This window comes from Galeopterus variegatus, unplaced genomic scaffold (genome assembly GCF_000696425.1).
Source record: "Galeopterus variegatus unplaced genomic scaffold, G_variegatus-3.0.2 Scaffold3647, whole genome shotgun sequence".
In the NCBI taxonomy this organism is placed as follows: Eukaryota; Metazoa; Chordata; class Mammalia; order Dermoptera; family Cynocephalidae; genus Galeopterus; species Galeopterus variegatus.
Genome location: NW_007729758.1, coordinates 109,040 through 122,620, shown reverse-complemented (window position 1 = coordinate 122,620; position 13,581 = coordinate 109,040). Strand labels below are relative to the sequence as shown.

Sequence of the window (13,581 nt, the reverse complement as noted above, 5' to 3'; positions counted from 1 at the left end):
CATGAGCTCACTAAGCTGCTTTCTTCAAATGTGGTCCCGGGTTTTACAAAAACACCGCTGGTGATAAATGAGAAGCATGACAAAGTGATGGCTCCCCAAGAGCGCGTAAAGATCATTTAGCCCAAAGTCTACTGCTGAGACCAGCGCGGGGCGTGCTGCTGCTCTTCCACCTTCCGTGAGCTTTTCACAATTGCGGTAGAATATACATCATAGACAATTTACCATTTAAGTCATTTTTAAATTTGGTGGGCATTAATTGCATTCACAATGTTGTGCAGCCATCACCACTATTTCTAAAACGTTTTCATCACCCCAAACAGAAACTCTGTGCTCATTAAGCAGTAACTCCCCGTTTCCTCTCCTCCCAGTTCCTGGTAACTGCTAATCCACTTTTTGTCTCTATGAATTTGTTTATTTTAGGTACCTCAGATTAGTGGAATCACAGGATATTTGTCCTTTTGTGTCTGACTTATTTCACTTAACATAATGTGTTTAAGGTTCATCTATGTTGTAGCATGAATCAAACCTTCATTCCTTACTATGAGTGGGTGATATTCCATTGTATGGATGCACCTCATTTTGTTTATCCGTTCTCCTGTTGGTGGGCACCTGGGTTGTCTCTACCTTTTGGCTCCTGTGAATAGTGCTGCAATTGGTGTACATGTACCTGCTGAGTCCTGCCTTCAGTTGCTCTGGGTATGTACCTAGGAGTGGAATTGCCAGATCCTATGGCAGCTCTCTGTTTAGCTTTTTGAGGAAAGTCATGAAATTTTTGAAGAGCTAAGTTCAAAAGGTGACAGATGCTCTGCTGGTGCCCACCTTTGTGAGCACCTTCGGGCAACAGGTATCTAAGAGAACAGCCTTGCATTTCGTAATTCACTTCCCACCTCTCCGGAGAGATCCAGTGGATGTTTACTGAGTGGGGAGAAGGGTTTCTGCTACTGGTCTTGGAGAATCAGATCGCCCACCTCTGTTCTCTGGACACCTCCTGAAAAGCAAACTTGTGTTGATGTTGGAGTTTAAGTATTAACAGATGTTTGCCTGCACATCTGCACAGTGATAAGCAGCACTAAGGGCCACAGTCCTTGACATATGTGAGCTCAGTTTGTGCAAACACGTTTGGACAGGGTGGTTCGGAGTCCCCCAGGAGCCTGTTGACAAGGGGAGTCGAGGATGGGATGGTAAGATTCTATGTATCTTAATCACGACTGTTGTGTGTGTTGGACTGGAGTAGTTCATGGAGTGCCTTCCTGAAGGCCAGGATTGCTGTCTTCCTAGGAAGTTGAGTCCTGATGTTGGTGGAAAGAAGTCTTGGTAGTATTCATCATCACATGGACACGGCGTTTGACCTGGCACAGAGCAGAACTTCCCATCCAGCTTCTGGATGTTTATTCTGCTTGTTAACAAACACCTGGGTATTTGGAAATGTCTGGATTTTTTTTGCCATGTGGAAGTCAAACATCCTGGTGATAGCCTGAGCCTTTCACCTTTCACCTAGGTGTTTTAGTGTCATACAAGCAAATCAGCATTCCCAGTTGTCACCTGAAGGTAGCTGGGGACTGAAGAGGGATAACTTGGGAGATTTAGGTAACAGAAGAATTCTGAGAAAACCTGTCCTGGCCACCTTTTGTCTTTGTATTGACAAAGTGTGGAATGTTTGTGGAATTCTCTTTTTGTACAACACCCAGAGTTGAGGCCATTAGCTTCAAACTGCTTTGTTTTGATATTGAAATGTTGTTTTAAAAAGTCTTTAGTGAACATAGTTTTGAAACCCCATGCTCTCTAGTTCTGTTAGTTGGCGGATGAAAAATCATGATGAATTCCACAAAGAGTTGTTTTAAAAAGTCTTTAGTGAACATAGTTTTGAAACCCCATGCTCTCTAGTTCTGTTAGATGAAAAATCATGATGAATTCCACAAAGATCTGGCCATGGGCAGGAAAGAAAATAAAGAATTGTGCACACACGGGTTGGTGCAGGACTTCTCTCCTTCCTGGCTTTTGTTGGGTCTGCCAGAGGGTTACAGATGCTTTGATTCTGTAGCGGTTACAGAATAGATGTCCGAGGAGCTGTTTCATTTTACTTTTTTGCTGTGTCTTTGAGAGATTTCTGTTCAGGTTTGAAGGTGAAAATGATAAAACGTGAACACTTACACTCCCAGCACTTGATTATATAAAGTACATCGTTGAACACTGTGGTACATTTTCTTTCTGACTTGGGCTGTGTTCTGATTTTAGCTGTGTATAGCCATGCTTATAGCTTCAGCCCCATATGCATCTAGAGGATTGTACCTGTGTATTTGTATTTTTTATAAAATGGAATCATAAGTATACTTATTTGTATCCAACCTACTTTTTTTCCCCCCATTTATAATGATATCTTACTAGGTCTGAATGTAAGAATACCTTATTCTTTTTATGATTATATACTATTTAGTGAAGTAGACATTAGTTCATATAGGATGAACTATGCATTCTTAATAACTCTCTTCTTGATGGATTGCAGTTTTTTGCTGTTACAAATAGTGCTTACAGCAAGTTTTGTTCTTGTGCCTTGGAGTAATCATGCTGTTTTCTGTGGGTTAGATCTCTGAAGGTGGAATTAACTGAGTCAAAAAAAAAATGTGTTGCTAATTGTAATAGGTACTCCTGAATTATTTTACAAGAAGGTTTTTCTCAATTTATGTTCCCTTTTTCAATTTGAGTCTCTATTTCCCTACACACTCACAAAGTAGTGAATGATATTGATCTTTCTAATTTTTGTTAATCAGCTGGTGAATAACAGTGTCTCATTATTGTTTTAATTTGCATTTCCCTGACGGTTAATGAGGTTAAGCATCTTTCATATGTTTATTGAGTATTTACATTCCCTCAACTGTGAAAGCAAAGACGGGGTACATGCATTTGACTTGACTGGCAAAATAATTGTAGCACTGAAAATCTCAGGAATTTAGAAAAACACGTTGAAGAAGGGCACACCTTACATTTTTGTTGGAAGGTAGTTTCTTTAGGTTTACACTGAAGCTTGGTATGGAAACAGAGTGGTTAAATAAACCCCCAAATGTTGTGCCTTTATTCCCCGATGTTTATAGAGTTACTGTTTTAGTCTCTTAGTTTGCTATTAAGCAACCACTAATTAATGGTAGGATATCCCCTGCAAAAGTGTCAAACAGTCCTACTATTGGTGGCTTCCAAGAGCATCTATTTGGAAAATGCCACAGCTCATAAAATTTGGAGTTGGTGGTATGTCAAGGAATCAAATACTGGAGCAATGGTGTCGGAAAATAAATATTAACAGCCCTGCATGGGGCAATATATTGATTGGGTACCAGGGTTCCTGGAAGGGCAGAAACATCCCGTTTGGTAAATGTGTCTCTCATTTTAAAAGCATTTTATGAATGTTAACTTATTAATATTTGTAGCACATCTCCAGGAAGTAAATGTTTAGGGAACTCACACCCTTGAAATGCGATCTTGTGTGGAATGCCACAGACCCAACGAGTCTGGAGCTGACCATATGCCCTGGGGTTAAAAAAAAGGCAGCAGCGTGCTGAGCAGTGAGTGCCAAAATTTAATGTCTTGGGCTGAGACAGATGATGTCCCCTCCCTGTAGGTCAGATTCAGCTCCATTTGGAATACGCCATGTGCCAAATCTGGATCCAGGCACAAGAAAGACATTGACAGTTTGGACGGGGTCCAGAGACAGGCACTAGCCATGATTAAGGGCTCATGGGCATGACATTTGAGCGGGGGCTCAAAGAACTGAATATTTACAGCAGGGCTAAATTCTGGATTACGTAGCTTGGTGATGTTGGGGTCTATGGCTACATTCCTAAATTACCCTCCACGTGACTGGTTCCTCAGAGGCAAGGAGAGAACCATTTGTGATACCCCTGAGTGCTTGAGGTGAGGAAGGGTCTACTTGTGGGCCATCTGCCTCGAGTTAAATCAAGGAGCTTGTACCTGCCTCTCCCAGGCTCTTAGCATTGCAGCTCCAGGGTAGCACACTGCGCAGGGAAATGTATCCACTTCTCCCCACTCTTCAGGGCACCCATTTTGCATGGAAGGTGCTTATGAGGTCTCCTAAGGGGAGACCTACCCTCTCGTTTTGGTTCTCCTTGAAGTCTATGGCCCAGCCAAGAGCAGAAAGCAAATCTCCGATGAAGAGTGCAGACTCTCTCTGTTGTATATCAGGTACCCTCCGACTCACCGTACCTACCCTCTCGTTTTGGTTCTCCTTGAAGTCTATGGCCCAGCCAAGAGCAGAAAGCAAATCTTCTCCGATGAAGAGTGCAGACTCTCTCTGTTGTATATCAGGTACCCTCCGACTCACCGTATGGCCAGGCATTTCACCTGTAACAATTCCTGTCACCAGCTCTATGATGTTAGACTCTGAAACAACCACAGTGGTTGTGCAGGAGAGTCAGTGACAGGGAGCAGCTGAGCAAAGTGATTGCCCAGAACTTAGTCTTAAAACTCACTGCCTGTAGTCTGTGAAGAAGAGTCCAGCCTTCACCCTGGTCATCCTTCATAAGACTCTCAGTGGTGAGCAGTGATCTTGTTTTTGAACTCAGCAGTGGTAACTCCACTCTGCAGCAATGGCTTGCACAGAACTGAACAGCTAACGTGAATGAGGTGGGGCTATGGCAAGCTCAGACAGTCTCCTGCCTCTGTTGGCAGGTTGGCCACTGGACTGCTTTGCAAAGTGGACAGCTGCTCTGTCCTCCCTTTTTTATAATGCAGTAGTTACGAGATGATTTTCTTTATTCTCTAGTTTAGTTCCTTGAATCGCTCATGTGCTTGCAAAGGCTGTATTATTAGATTTTATGTGATTAAGGTCAAAAACACTTGCAGTGCTCAGGGCATCATTCAAAAGGTCAGTTGAAATTCTTGAAATGATATTTAAGTTTTCTTTCAATTTCTCTGGAGTGCCTTGTCCAAAATACCTGTAAAGATTGATTTGGATTCAAGCAGAACCCTAGAGATACTGGAATTTGCATTTTCTCCTAGTAAGGAGAATTCATGCTTGTTTGAAAATTTAAGTGTATTGAAATATTTTAAAAGCAAGGTGAGAACACCCGAATCTAGTCTGTTTGTATATTAACAGAACTGTGGGTAGGAATCATAGTTACTTATTTTCACATGTGCTACTTATCTTTGAAAAGTCTCAAGGAGCTTGTGAACAGATGGATATACAACTTCAGTTTCATAAGGATTCATTGCTCCCATATTTGGAATTCTAGGTGTATCTCTCAGGACCATGAAATGTCTATTCGCCCACCACCAGAGATGGGCGGGGCAGACCTATGTTCCCAGCTGAAATTTCTTGAGACTTCCGGACAACATCTGAGAGCCATGGGGAAAGAAATGAGGGGCTTTCAAACCAGAAGATACTATGATGATGATGATGATGATGATGATGATGATGATAATAATAATAATAATACTCCATGAACAAAAACAGCACCGACCTCATGAGTTCCTTGGGAGAATTAAATTAGCTAAGTCAGGAAGGAGAATTAAGTTAGCTAAGAGCGGTGCCTGGCACATAGTAAGTGCTCAGTAATGTTGGTTCTAGATGGTTCTTTGGTGCTGTGGGGGCTGAAGGTTCCCCGTGGATGAGTGACTTGGTAGCTCTCCTGCCAGGAGCGTTGATACTGTTCAGGCTGGGGTTCAGGCTCCGTGGCCACTTGGCCTCTCCTGGAGGAACCCTCCAGTCCGTGACAGGCCCACTCTGTACACTCCTCTATACCCCCGTGTACTTGCATGTGTTACTTTCTGCTTCTCAGGCCTTCACTATGAAGACGATCATTGTTTTTATTTGTCACCAATCTGAGTACGTATTTAAGAAAGATTTAGAATTCAGGTGATTCTTGTCTTCTCTACCTTCCCTGCCTTCCCCACATGCTTTTTATTTTTATTTTTTGACTGGTAAGGGGATCGCAACCCCCGGCCCGGTGTCGTCCGCACCACGCTCAGCCAGTGAGCGCACCAGCCATCCCTATATAGGATCCGAACCTGCCGCCTCGGTGCTACCAGCACTGCACTCTCCCGAGTGAGCCACGGGGACGGCCCACCCCCCACATGCTTTTTAAATCAAGAAAGCAAAGTGCCTGGTATTCTATGCTAAAACTGTTAAATCACCACCTTTACTTTAATCTTTTTAGGTCCGAAACCAGCACTGGAGCCTTATTATGGAAAGCGTCGTCCCATCTGACAAAGGGAATTATACGTGCGTGGTGGAGAACGAACACGGGTCCATCAACCACACATACCACCTTGACGTTGTGGGTGAGTTTGCCTCTCCTTGTGTGGCCACCGGACACCAGCCTCTTCTAGCTCGACCCGTTTGAAATCGTGAAAGTCAGTCTTCTTTCTCCCCCAAAGTTCAAGAAGCATTCTTCTGTCATTTGAACATGTTCTGTTTCCTAATTAGCCAGGTTTTTTGGATTTTGCTTGATGCCCTTGGTTCCTAACTTGTGTAAGGCGGGTGTGGTATGAAGTGTCTGACATTCTGGAAGCTGAGGTTACTCTGAAAACTGTTAGCATATGCAGGGAAAAGGGTACAGATGTGCTTTGTTTTTAAAAGAGAGGCAACATTACCTACAGAAGGGCAACTGTGTAATGCTGGCCGAGGAGTGAAAGAGGAGATCTTAGGGTGACTTGAACTCACAGCTGGCTGGAAAAAGGTTAATGTCAACGGGCCCTTCACTTCTATCAGAAGAAAGTCATTAGACACTAGTTCCAAGTTTGTTCTTAATCACTCTTTCCTGTGTGAAAAGGGAACCATGTAAATGAGCTTGTAAATACCCTTTTGTCAGAGCGCACAGATAAGTAGGCCATTTTAATTTAACATCTTAAGATGTAGCCTGTTGTCTTAGAAACTCAAATTTCTTTCCAAGTTTTGCCTATTAGGATGGGTTTTTGTAGAAGCTTATAAAGGAATGGTGTTTCTCTGTCTTGTTGGAGGACTGCTATCATGTGGAACCACACCTGAGATGTGTGTCTTTGTTGCAGGAATGGTAGGTGAAGAGCTCTCCAGTGTAAGAACCATCTTTTCTGTCTTGTCATATACCATGACTCTCAACCTCCCACCTATCCTTGAGCCCTTTCTTTGGGTTACCTAATTGGTTTGTCCTCTGAACATGCAGGTTGCTGACTTCTGCTGAAGTCTCAACTCAAAGCTCACCCTGATTTATTTTGCCTTAATGTGACTGTTGTGTAACTCCACAAACACATGCCCACCCACTGTGCCCCTATAAATAAAGTCTCTCCTACATCATTTCCTACGCACGTGCCCCTAGTATTATCTCACATGTGGGTATTTTTTCTCCTTCAATAACATATAAACTCTTTGAAGAGAAAGACCTGAAGATATTTGAACTGCCCAAAGAGCCATTAAAAAACTTTCCAAAAGCTTGATTAACCAAATTGTATGGATTTGTGTAATTGACATTTAAAGTTAACTGAAAATTAAACAGAAAACCATTTTGATTTTCTGTCAAGTTAAATGAAATTAAATCCACAAGACACTCTGCCTTAGAAAGCAGGATATATAGTCTTTACTTCCATTTGCATGTAAGCATGCAGTGAAAAAAGTATTTATTTGAACATTTTAATTTTGTTCAGAAGGCTCAATGTGAAATTTGATAGGTCTTTATATAATATTGATCTTCTGGGTATTCATAAAAGAGTGAGTTTTAGAGCTCTCTTCATGGAAATATTTGTGGTATGTTTCTTACTAAGATTTACTATGTACGGGTATTTTACAAAACAAACACAAAGAGAAGTAACATTCAAACATGTGAACAAAATGGTTAACATTTATTTTGGCACTGATGCAATATAACTCCATTGATCAAGAGCACATGACTTGGAATTTACTTTGGGCCTCACATATACTGAATTTGACATGGAAGTGTTTCTATTTTAAGGAAAGAAAGTGAGAAATTGGGCTAAAAGTTCTAAATACCTAATTTTGAAATTAAGTAATTTATTGTGGGAAAAAAAATCGTGCTACAGCAGTCTTCTGGGATCATGGCTTTGCATAGGGCTACAAATCGTTCATTAAGATTGGTTGGGACCTTTCCAGGACTTGCAGAGTCACATCTCGGCCACTCCAGCCAGCCCTGGGCTCTTGCTTACAGCAGGTTTTAGGCTGAGTTGTTATGTAAAACATTCAAAAGCCCCTCACACAACCTCCCCTTTGAGCTTTCTGGCAGCTGATCCCTGTGAAGCCCTGAAATCTCTCTTAGAGTTTAGGGTTGGGATTTGAATTGGGCTGCTGAATAATGGAATTGTGCTGTCTAATGTTAATCCCCTGGCAATCAGTCTTGTCGAAAAGAGTGTATGATTCAGTGTGTAATGTAGAGGGAGCGTGGAGTGTATGGAGTAATGCAGAGAGAGGCCTGATTATGTCACAAATTTGGGAGATTGCCCAGCTCAACACGGGCCAATAATGACACAATGCTGGTTGGGGATATCCATTAAAGCTCAACTCCAATAATTTTCCAAGCCTTGAACCTTCTTTATAAATAGAAGCCAAAAGTCAGTGGAGTATAAGACATTTTCAGTAAAGATGGAGGTGTGAAATTCTCTCATCTTTGCTCAAAACCCTAGTAATTGCTTTGAGAAACTCTAATAAAATAAGAATCGAGTCAGCTGGAGAGTCTCATGCAGACTCGTAGGGCTGGCAGTCATTCTGGACGTCACAGCAAGTGGGAACAAACAGGATTCAGGGTTAAGCAACGCATTCCTGGTGGCCCACAGGACCACATTTAATATATTGCTGCGTGATAACAGCTTCTCAGCTACCTCTCTGTTTCACAGAAAATCAGAAACTCTTTCCCACTGAAAATGAGGTCCTGTTCTCGTCCACATTCTCTGAGGTTTTGTAATTGTTGCTATGATACATAGATTCGTGGTTCAGATATGATGAAGCATCAAAATGGGTGAGATCTTTTTATTGAAATTCTTCCCTGGAAAGGCATTCCCATAAGCACTTTAATGTAAAAGCCGTGTAATTTAAGTGACATTCTTGGATTCTGGAATTAAACAGCAAGCCATTGTGTGTGAGGGAAATGCTTTCGTTTATGGGAGCCCTTTTAGGAGCCTTGCTTGATCCTCATTAAAGTTGACACCATTACTTTTCAGCTATTTACTGCAAGAGAAAATTAGTGTGAAGCTCCGTATTTTAGTAATTGTGGCAATAATAAAATGGGCTCCCCTAAAATAGCTGACTCCAGGAGGTGATAAGTCTTTGCCGTAGTTTATCTGTGAGTAGTGCTGAAGCCCTGGATTCTGCATGGGGCCCTGTCACCAGGAAGCCACAACCTAGGATAAGTCATTTAACGCTTTTCACTTTCCTTGTGTCAGAACAGGAAGGAGCTGAGACTCCTGAGTGTTAGGGGAAAAAGCAGCCCCGTGTTCTAGAAAGACTAGAGTAGTGGGTCTGTCAGCAGGTACACCTGGGGCACCAAGTGATTCGGGACAAGTTATTTAGCTTTTCAGAGCCTCTGTTTTATCATCAGTAAAGCTGGGATGGTGACACTTACCTCACTCCTGTGGTGGTTGTATTAGTTTCCTAGGGCTGCTATAACAAATTACGCAAACTGGGTGGCTTAAAACAGCAGAAATTTATTCTCTCACAGTTCTGGGTCCTAAATGTCCAAAATCAAGGTGTTGGCAGGTTTTATGCCTCTCTCCAGGCTTCCTGTGGCCGTCAGCAAGCCTTGGCGTTCGTTCCTTGGTGTGGACACACACCCCAGTGTTTGCCCTTGCCTATGTGTGCCATGTTTTCTCTGTTGGTCTCAAATCTCCCTCTGTCTTTTTGGATTTGGGGCCCACCCTAAATCCAGGATAATCTAATCTTGATATCCTTAACTACATTTGCAAAGGCCCTGTTTTTCCAAGTTAGATCACATTCATAAGTTCCGGCTTAGGACTTGGAGATATCTTCTTGGAAGCCTTAATTCAAAACCCATTGCTATGGTTCTGAAGCATCAGCTGAGTCAGCAGATGAAAACACCAAACTGGCACATAAGTGGCCAGAGACAAATGTCAGTTTCCTTTCTTCCAAACCTGGATTCTTTTGAGGGTTAGAAGGCATCTTTAGTAGCTTTTATTAGACTCAATCAGAAGTCTTAATAAATACACCAAATGCCGTTTGGGGACCAACAGAACTGGCCTGTGGCTGATGTTCAAATTTCCTGCTGAAGTTTCCACCTTTGTTTAATGCTGTCATCAAGGCTGTCCTAAGACTGATTAGGTTGCTGGACTTGCAAAAGGATCGTAGAGTTTGAGTGCTTGAAGTTCTTTGAGGTGGCCTCTTTACCCCCCCACCTCTACCCTTCACCCCACTTACAGCTGAGGAAATTCAGGTTCAGCCAGGATCAGTGATTTGCTTAAGGACTTGGAAAAGGCACCCTGGGGTCTCAGCTCAGGTCTTCTCAATTCCTAGATTAATGCTGCTTGCGCAGCACGCTGACTTGCTCATTGTATGTTTACTGTGCTCTGGACCAGTAGCAGCTGCTGCAAGATTGGAAGAAAGTGCTGCTGTTACCCATCCCGTGCTCACCCCTTTGCTGCAAAAACCAAAAAACATGACAGAGAAAGGTGGAAGTATTCAGGAGATCGGTTGCTCCTCCTCACGCATGTAGACCCATTGGCTTTTGGGTAATCCATTTCTGCCTTTCTGGAGACCATGAGATAACTTTTGAGCATTTTACCTGGCATTTGGTATTTGGGGGGCAAAGTGCAGTAGAGGCGGAAACAATACCTCTGGATTTGGCGAGGCCAGCCATGTCTTCTCCCTTATCCGTTGAACTTTCCAGAAGTTCTTTCTCCTCCTCCCGCCTCGGAGTGAAAGCTGTAAGCAGCAGACAGTGTCTCATCAGATGGTTGGGGGCCCGTGAAGGGCTGCACATGACTTCTAGCTGGGCGGAGATCATGCAGGCATCACCACCAGCCCTGACTTGCTCAGTGGCAGGCCAGAATGGCACTGTCGACTAGCCTTTGACATAAATCCACTGTAGTGCAGCTCCGGACATGATGGGACAAAGCCTGAAAGCATGAAGGAATTCGTCCCGGCGCTGACTCCCCCTGCGCTGACTCCCCCTCAGGTGCATGTTTAGGAGGAACGAAGAGTCTTTTATTCCGAGCCCTGACTGATAAGCCGGAGAGAGGAGTTGACACCTGGCACTGAGCTCTTGGCAACCCGTCCCCAGTGGGAGAAGGAGAAGTTGTGTAAATTGTTTACTGCTTGGGACCGCCTCTGTCCTGGGAAGACAAAGGCTCCAGTGTGATCGCTGAGCAGAGGTGAAGGGATGTAGGCAAGTCGGAGTCCCTCAGACCGCATCTGGAGTGTGAATTTTGGGCTCTCTTCTGGGTTTGAAACAAAGTAAATGAAGATGTGGTGTCCTAGTTCATTCATTAGCAGTGAGTCTGTGACTGAAGCTGTCAAAATTAGGATCATTTCTGCTCCCTGGCTCCTGGTGGAATCCACATCTCAGTCCTAGTTTCCATCATGCTGTGGCTTCTGGACAGAGCTCTTGTTTCTCTGTGTGATGAGAGTGGCCTTGGCGGGAGCATTTAAACTGCACAATACTGCAGATTTGGAGATTTTAATGCACTGAGCATCTGGCCTCTCCACTCTAGGCTGCAATGCTGGTGCTTCTCCCTGGCGCTTGCGAGGTCTCAGCCCCACAGAGCCCCGTGAGGTTCTGCACTTGAAGCCTCGACCTAGAGGCTCCCTGGCCAGGCCTCATTTGATTTTTGCATATTCATGATCTTGCTGCCAACTAATTATTTTCCATTTCTTGCTCTAAGTTTAAGACTTGGTGTTTTGTTCTGATGCTGGGTGTGCCTGCCAGCTCTAGAGTTGTGAAATCTAGCTGGAGGAGGCAGAAAGCCCCTCTATTGAAAATGGGTGGAGGTGACAGGCCAGGTGATAGGTTGCAGCGAGTTCCTTTATAAGTGGCTTGTTTAGTTAACATGGATGCATGGAATTGCAGCAGGGAATTCAGAAAGAACCAAGTTCCTGTTACCTCTTCTGGGCTGCAGCAGCCACTGCTGCCACAGTCGACTCTCAAGGTTGATTCCTGGCCAGATAAAACTTCTGGAGGGTCAGGTGGGAATTACCTGGGAGGTTTCAAATTCTGTTCCATTCTTTTCTAGTTCTGTGGCCTTCGAAAAGCCATGGAACCTCTGAGCCTTTGTTCTCTCATCTGTAAAATGGGAGTGATGATTCAGTTGCTTTGTCGCACCATTGAGAGGATGAGGTGGTGGTAGGGACAGTGCTTTTAAGTAGGAACAAACACCATGAGACTTTTAGTGGCTCTTAGTAGGTGGTCTCATACCTCCTCTCGGACCTCTGGGCTGAGACCTATACATTCATCCATCCGTGATTAAGGGAGTGGTCAGTCTTATCCTTCCCTCCAGGACAGAGATTTCAAATCTTTCTTTGGTAGCTACCGTTTAGTGAGCTTTTGATTACTATACAGCAGCTTTTTATTTCTGTTTCAAAACTGGGATTTCAGGGGCCAAGGCTGGTCAGTGGACAGCTAGGTCGTGCAGAGGTACTGACTGGCAAGTAAGTACTTTCCTGCAGAACTAATACCAGCAAGAAGTTGCTCCTTCCAGGCTTTGCAAATCAGTGGACAGCTAGGTCGTGCAGAGGTACTGACTGGCAAGTAAGTACTTTCCTGCAGAACTGATACCAGCAAGAAGTTGCTCCTTCCAGGTGGTTTTCTGTGGTGGCAGCTCCCTTTAGTTGGGGCAGGAACAGGCCAGCGTGGATGGGGCATGTCAAAACTGTGCAGTATCAGCGTGCTTGCTATGTTCTCTGCAAGCCATGGATTGCCCTTTGCTCCACAGTTGAGGAAGGAAGCCTATCGACTGCTTTCGATTCTGGTGGGGGCCTGGCTGAGGTGGCTGGAGAGAGGCTAATATTTGGTCAGTTGTCTAATATTTGGCATTTAGTCTAAGGCATGGGCAAAGAGGATGTAGAAGTGTTAGAATCAAGTTAATGATGGTTTTATGTGAGAAGAAGGGCTCTTCACCACACCCGGAGAGTCAGGTGGGGACGGGGCAGAGAGAAAACTGCTTCTACCAGAGCTGGGCAGGTAAGCTTGGGGTGAAGATGTAAATTCATTGCTGGCAGTCACAGCATGCAATAATGGCCCGAACTTAGCAAGGTTTCTATCAGTGGTGCTGAAGTGAAATCATAGAAAAACAGTTTAATGAGTTACTTATATTTGGAGTTTTATGGTTCTTAACATATTGCAAATTCTGAAACAAGAAATCTACAGAGGTTTTCTCTAAACTCACTTGCTCATACCGCTTCATCAGTGCCCACCTTTATAAACCGAAAAACCCCAGTTGGGAAGTTTTATGCCAACTCTCTTTAAAACATGAGTGTGGACGGGCCATTGGATTCTTCCCCTTTTAAATGATCCATCCACTGGTTTGCTTTCATGAATTCCCTCTTCCTTAGGACACCCCACGGTGTATTCACAGTCTTCGTGTCTGGTTTATTTTCACAGTCAAGGAGAAGGGAGGGTGTGAATAGAATGTGCTCCCCACTTA

General features: G+C 43.8%; 1 protein-coding gene across 3 annotated transcripts in view; it reads left to right on the top strand.

The window, feature by feature from the left end:
- Positions 1-13,581, top strand: part of FGFR2 (fibroblast growth factor receptor 2) — a 106,049-nt gene that overhangs the window by 46,530 nt on the left and 45,938 nt on the right. For all 3 annotated transcript variants that reach the window (XM_008585625.1, XM_008585624.1, XM_008585626.1), the window contains exon 5: positions 6,165-6,288. In XM_008585625.1, the coding sequence (XP_008583847.1) occupies positions 6,165-6,288 (124 nt within the window). The remainder of the gene's footprint in view (positions 1-6,164; positions 6,289-13,581) is intronic.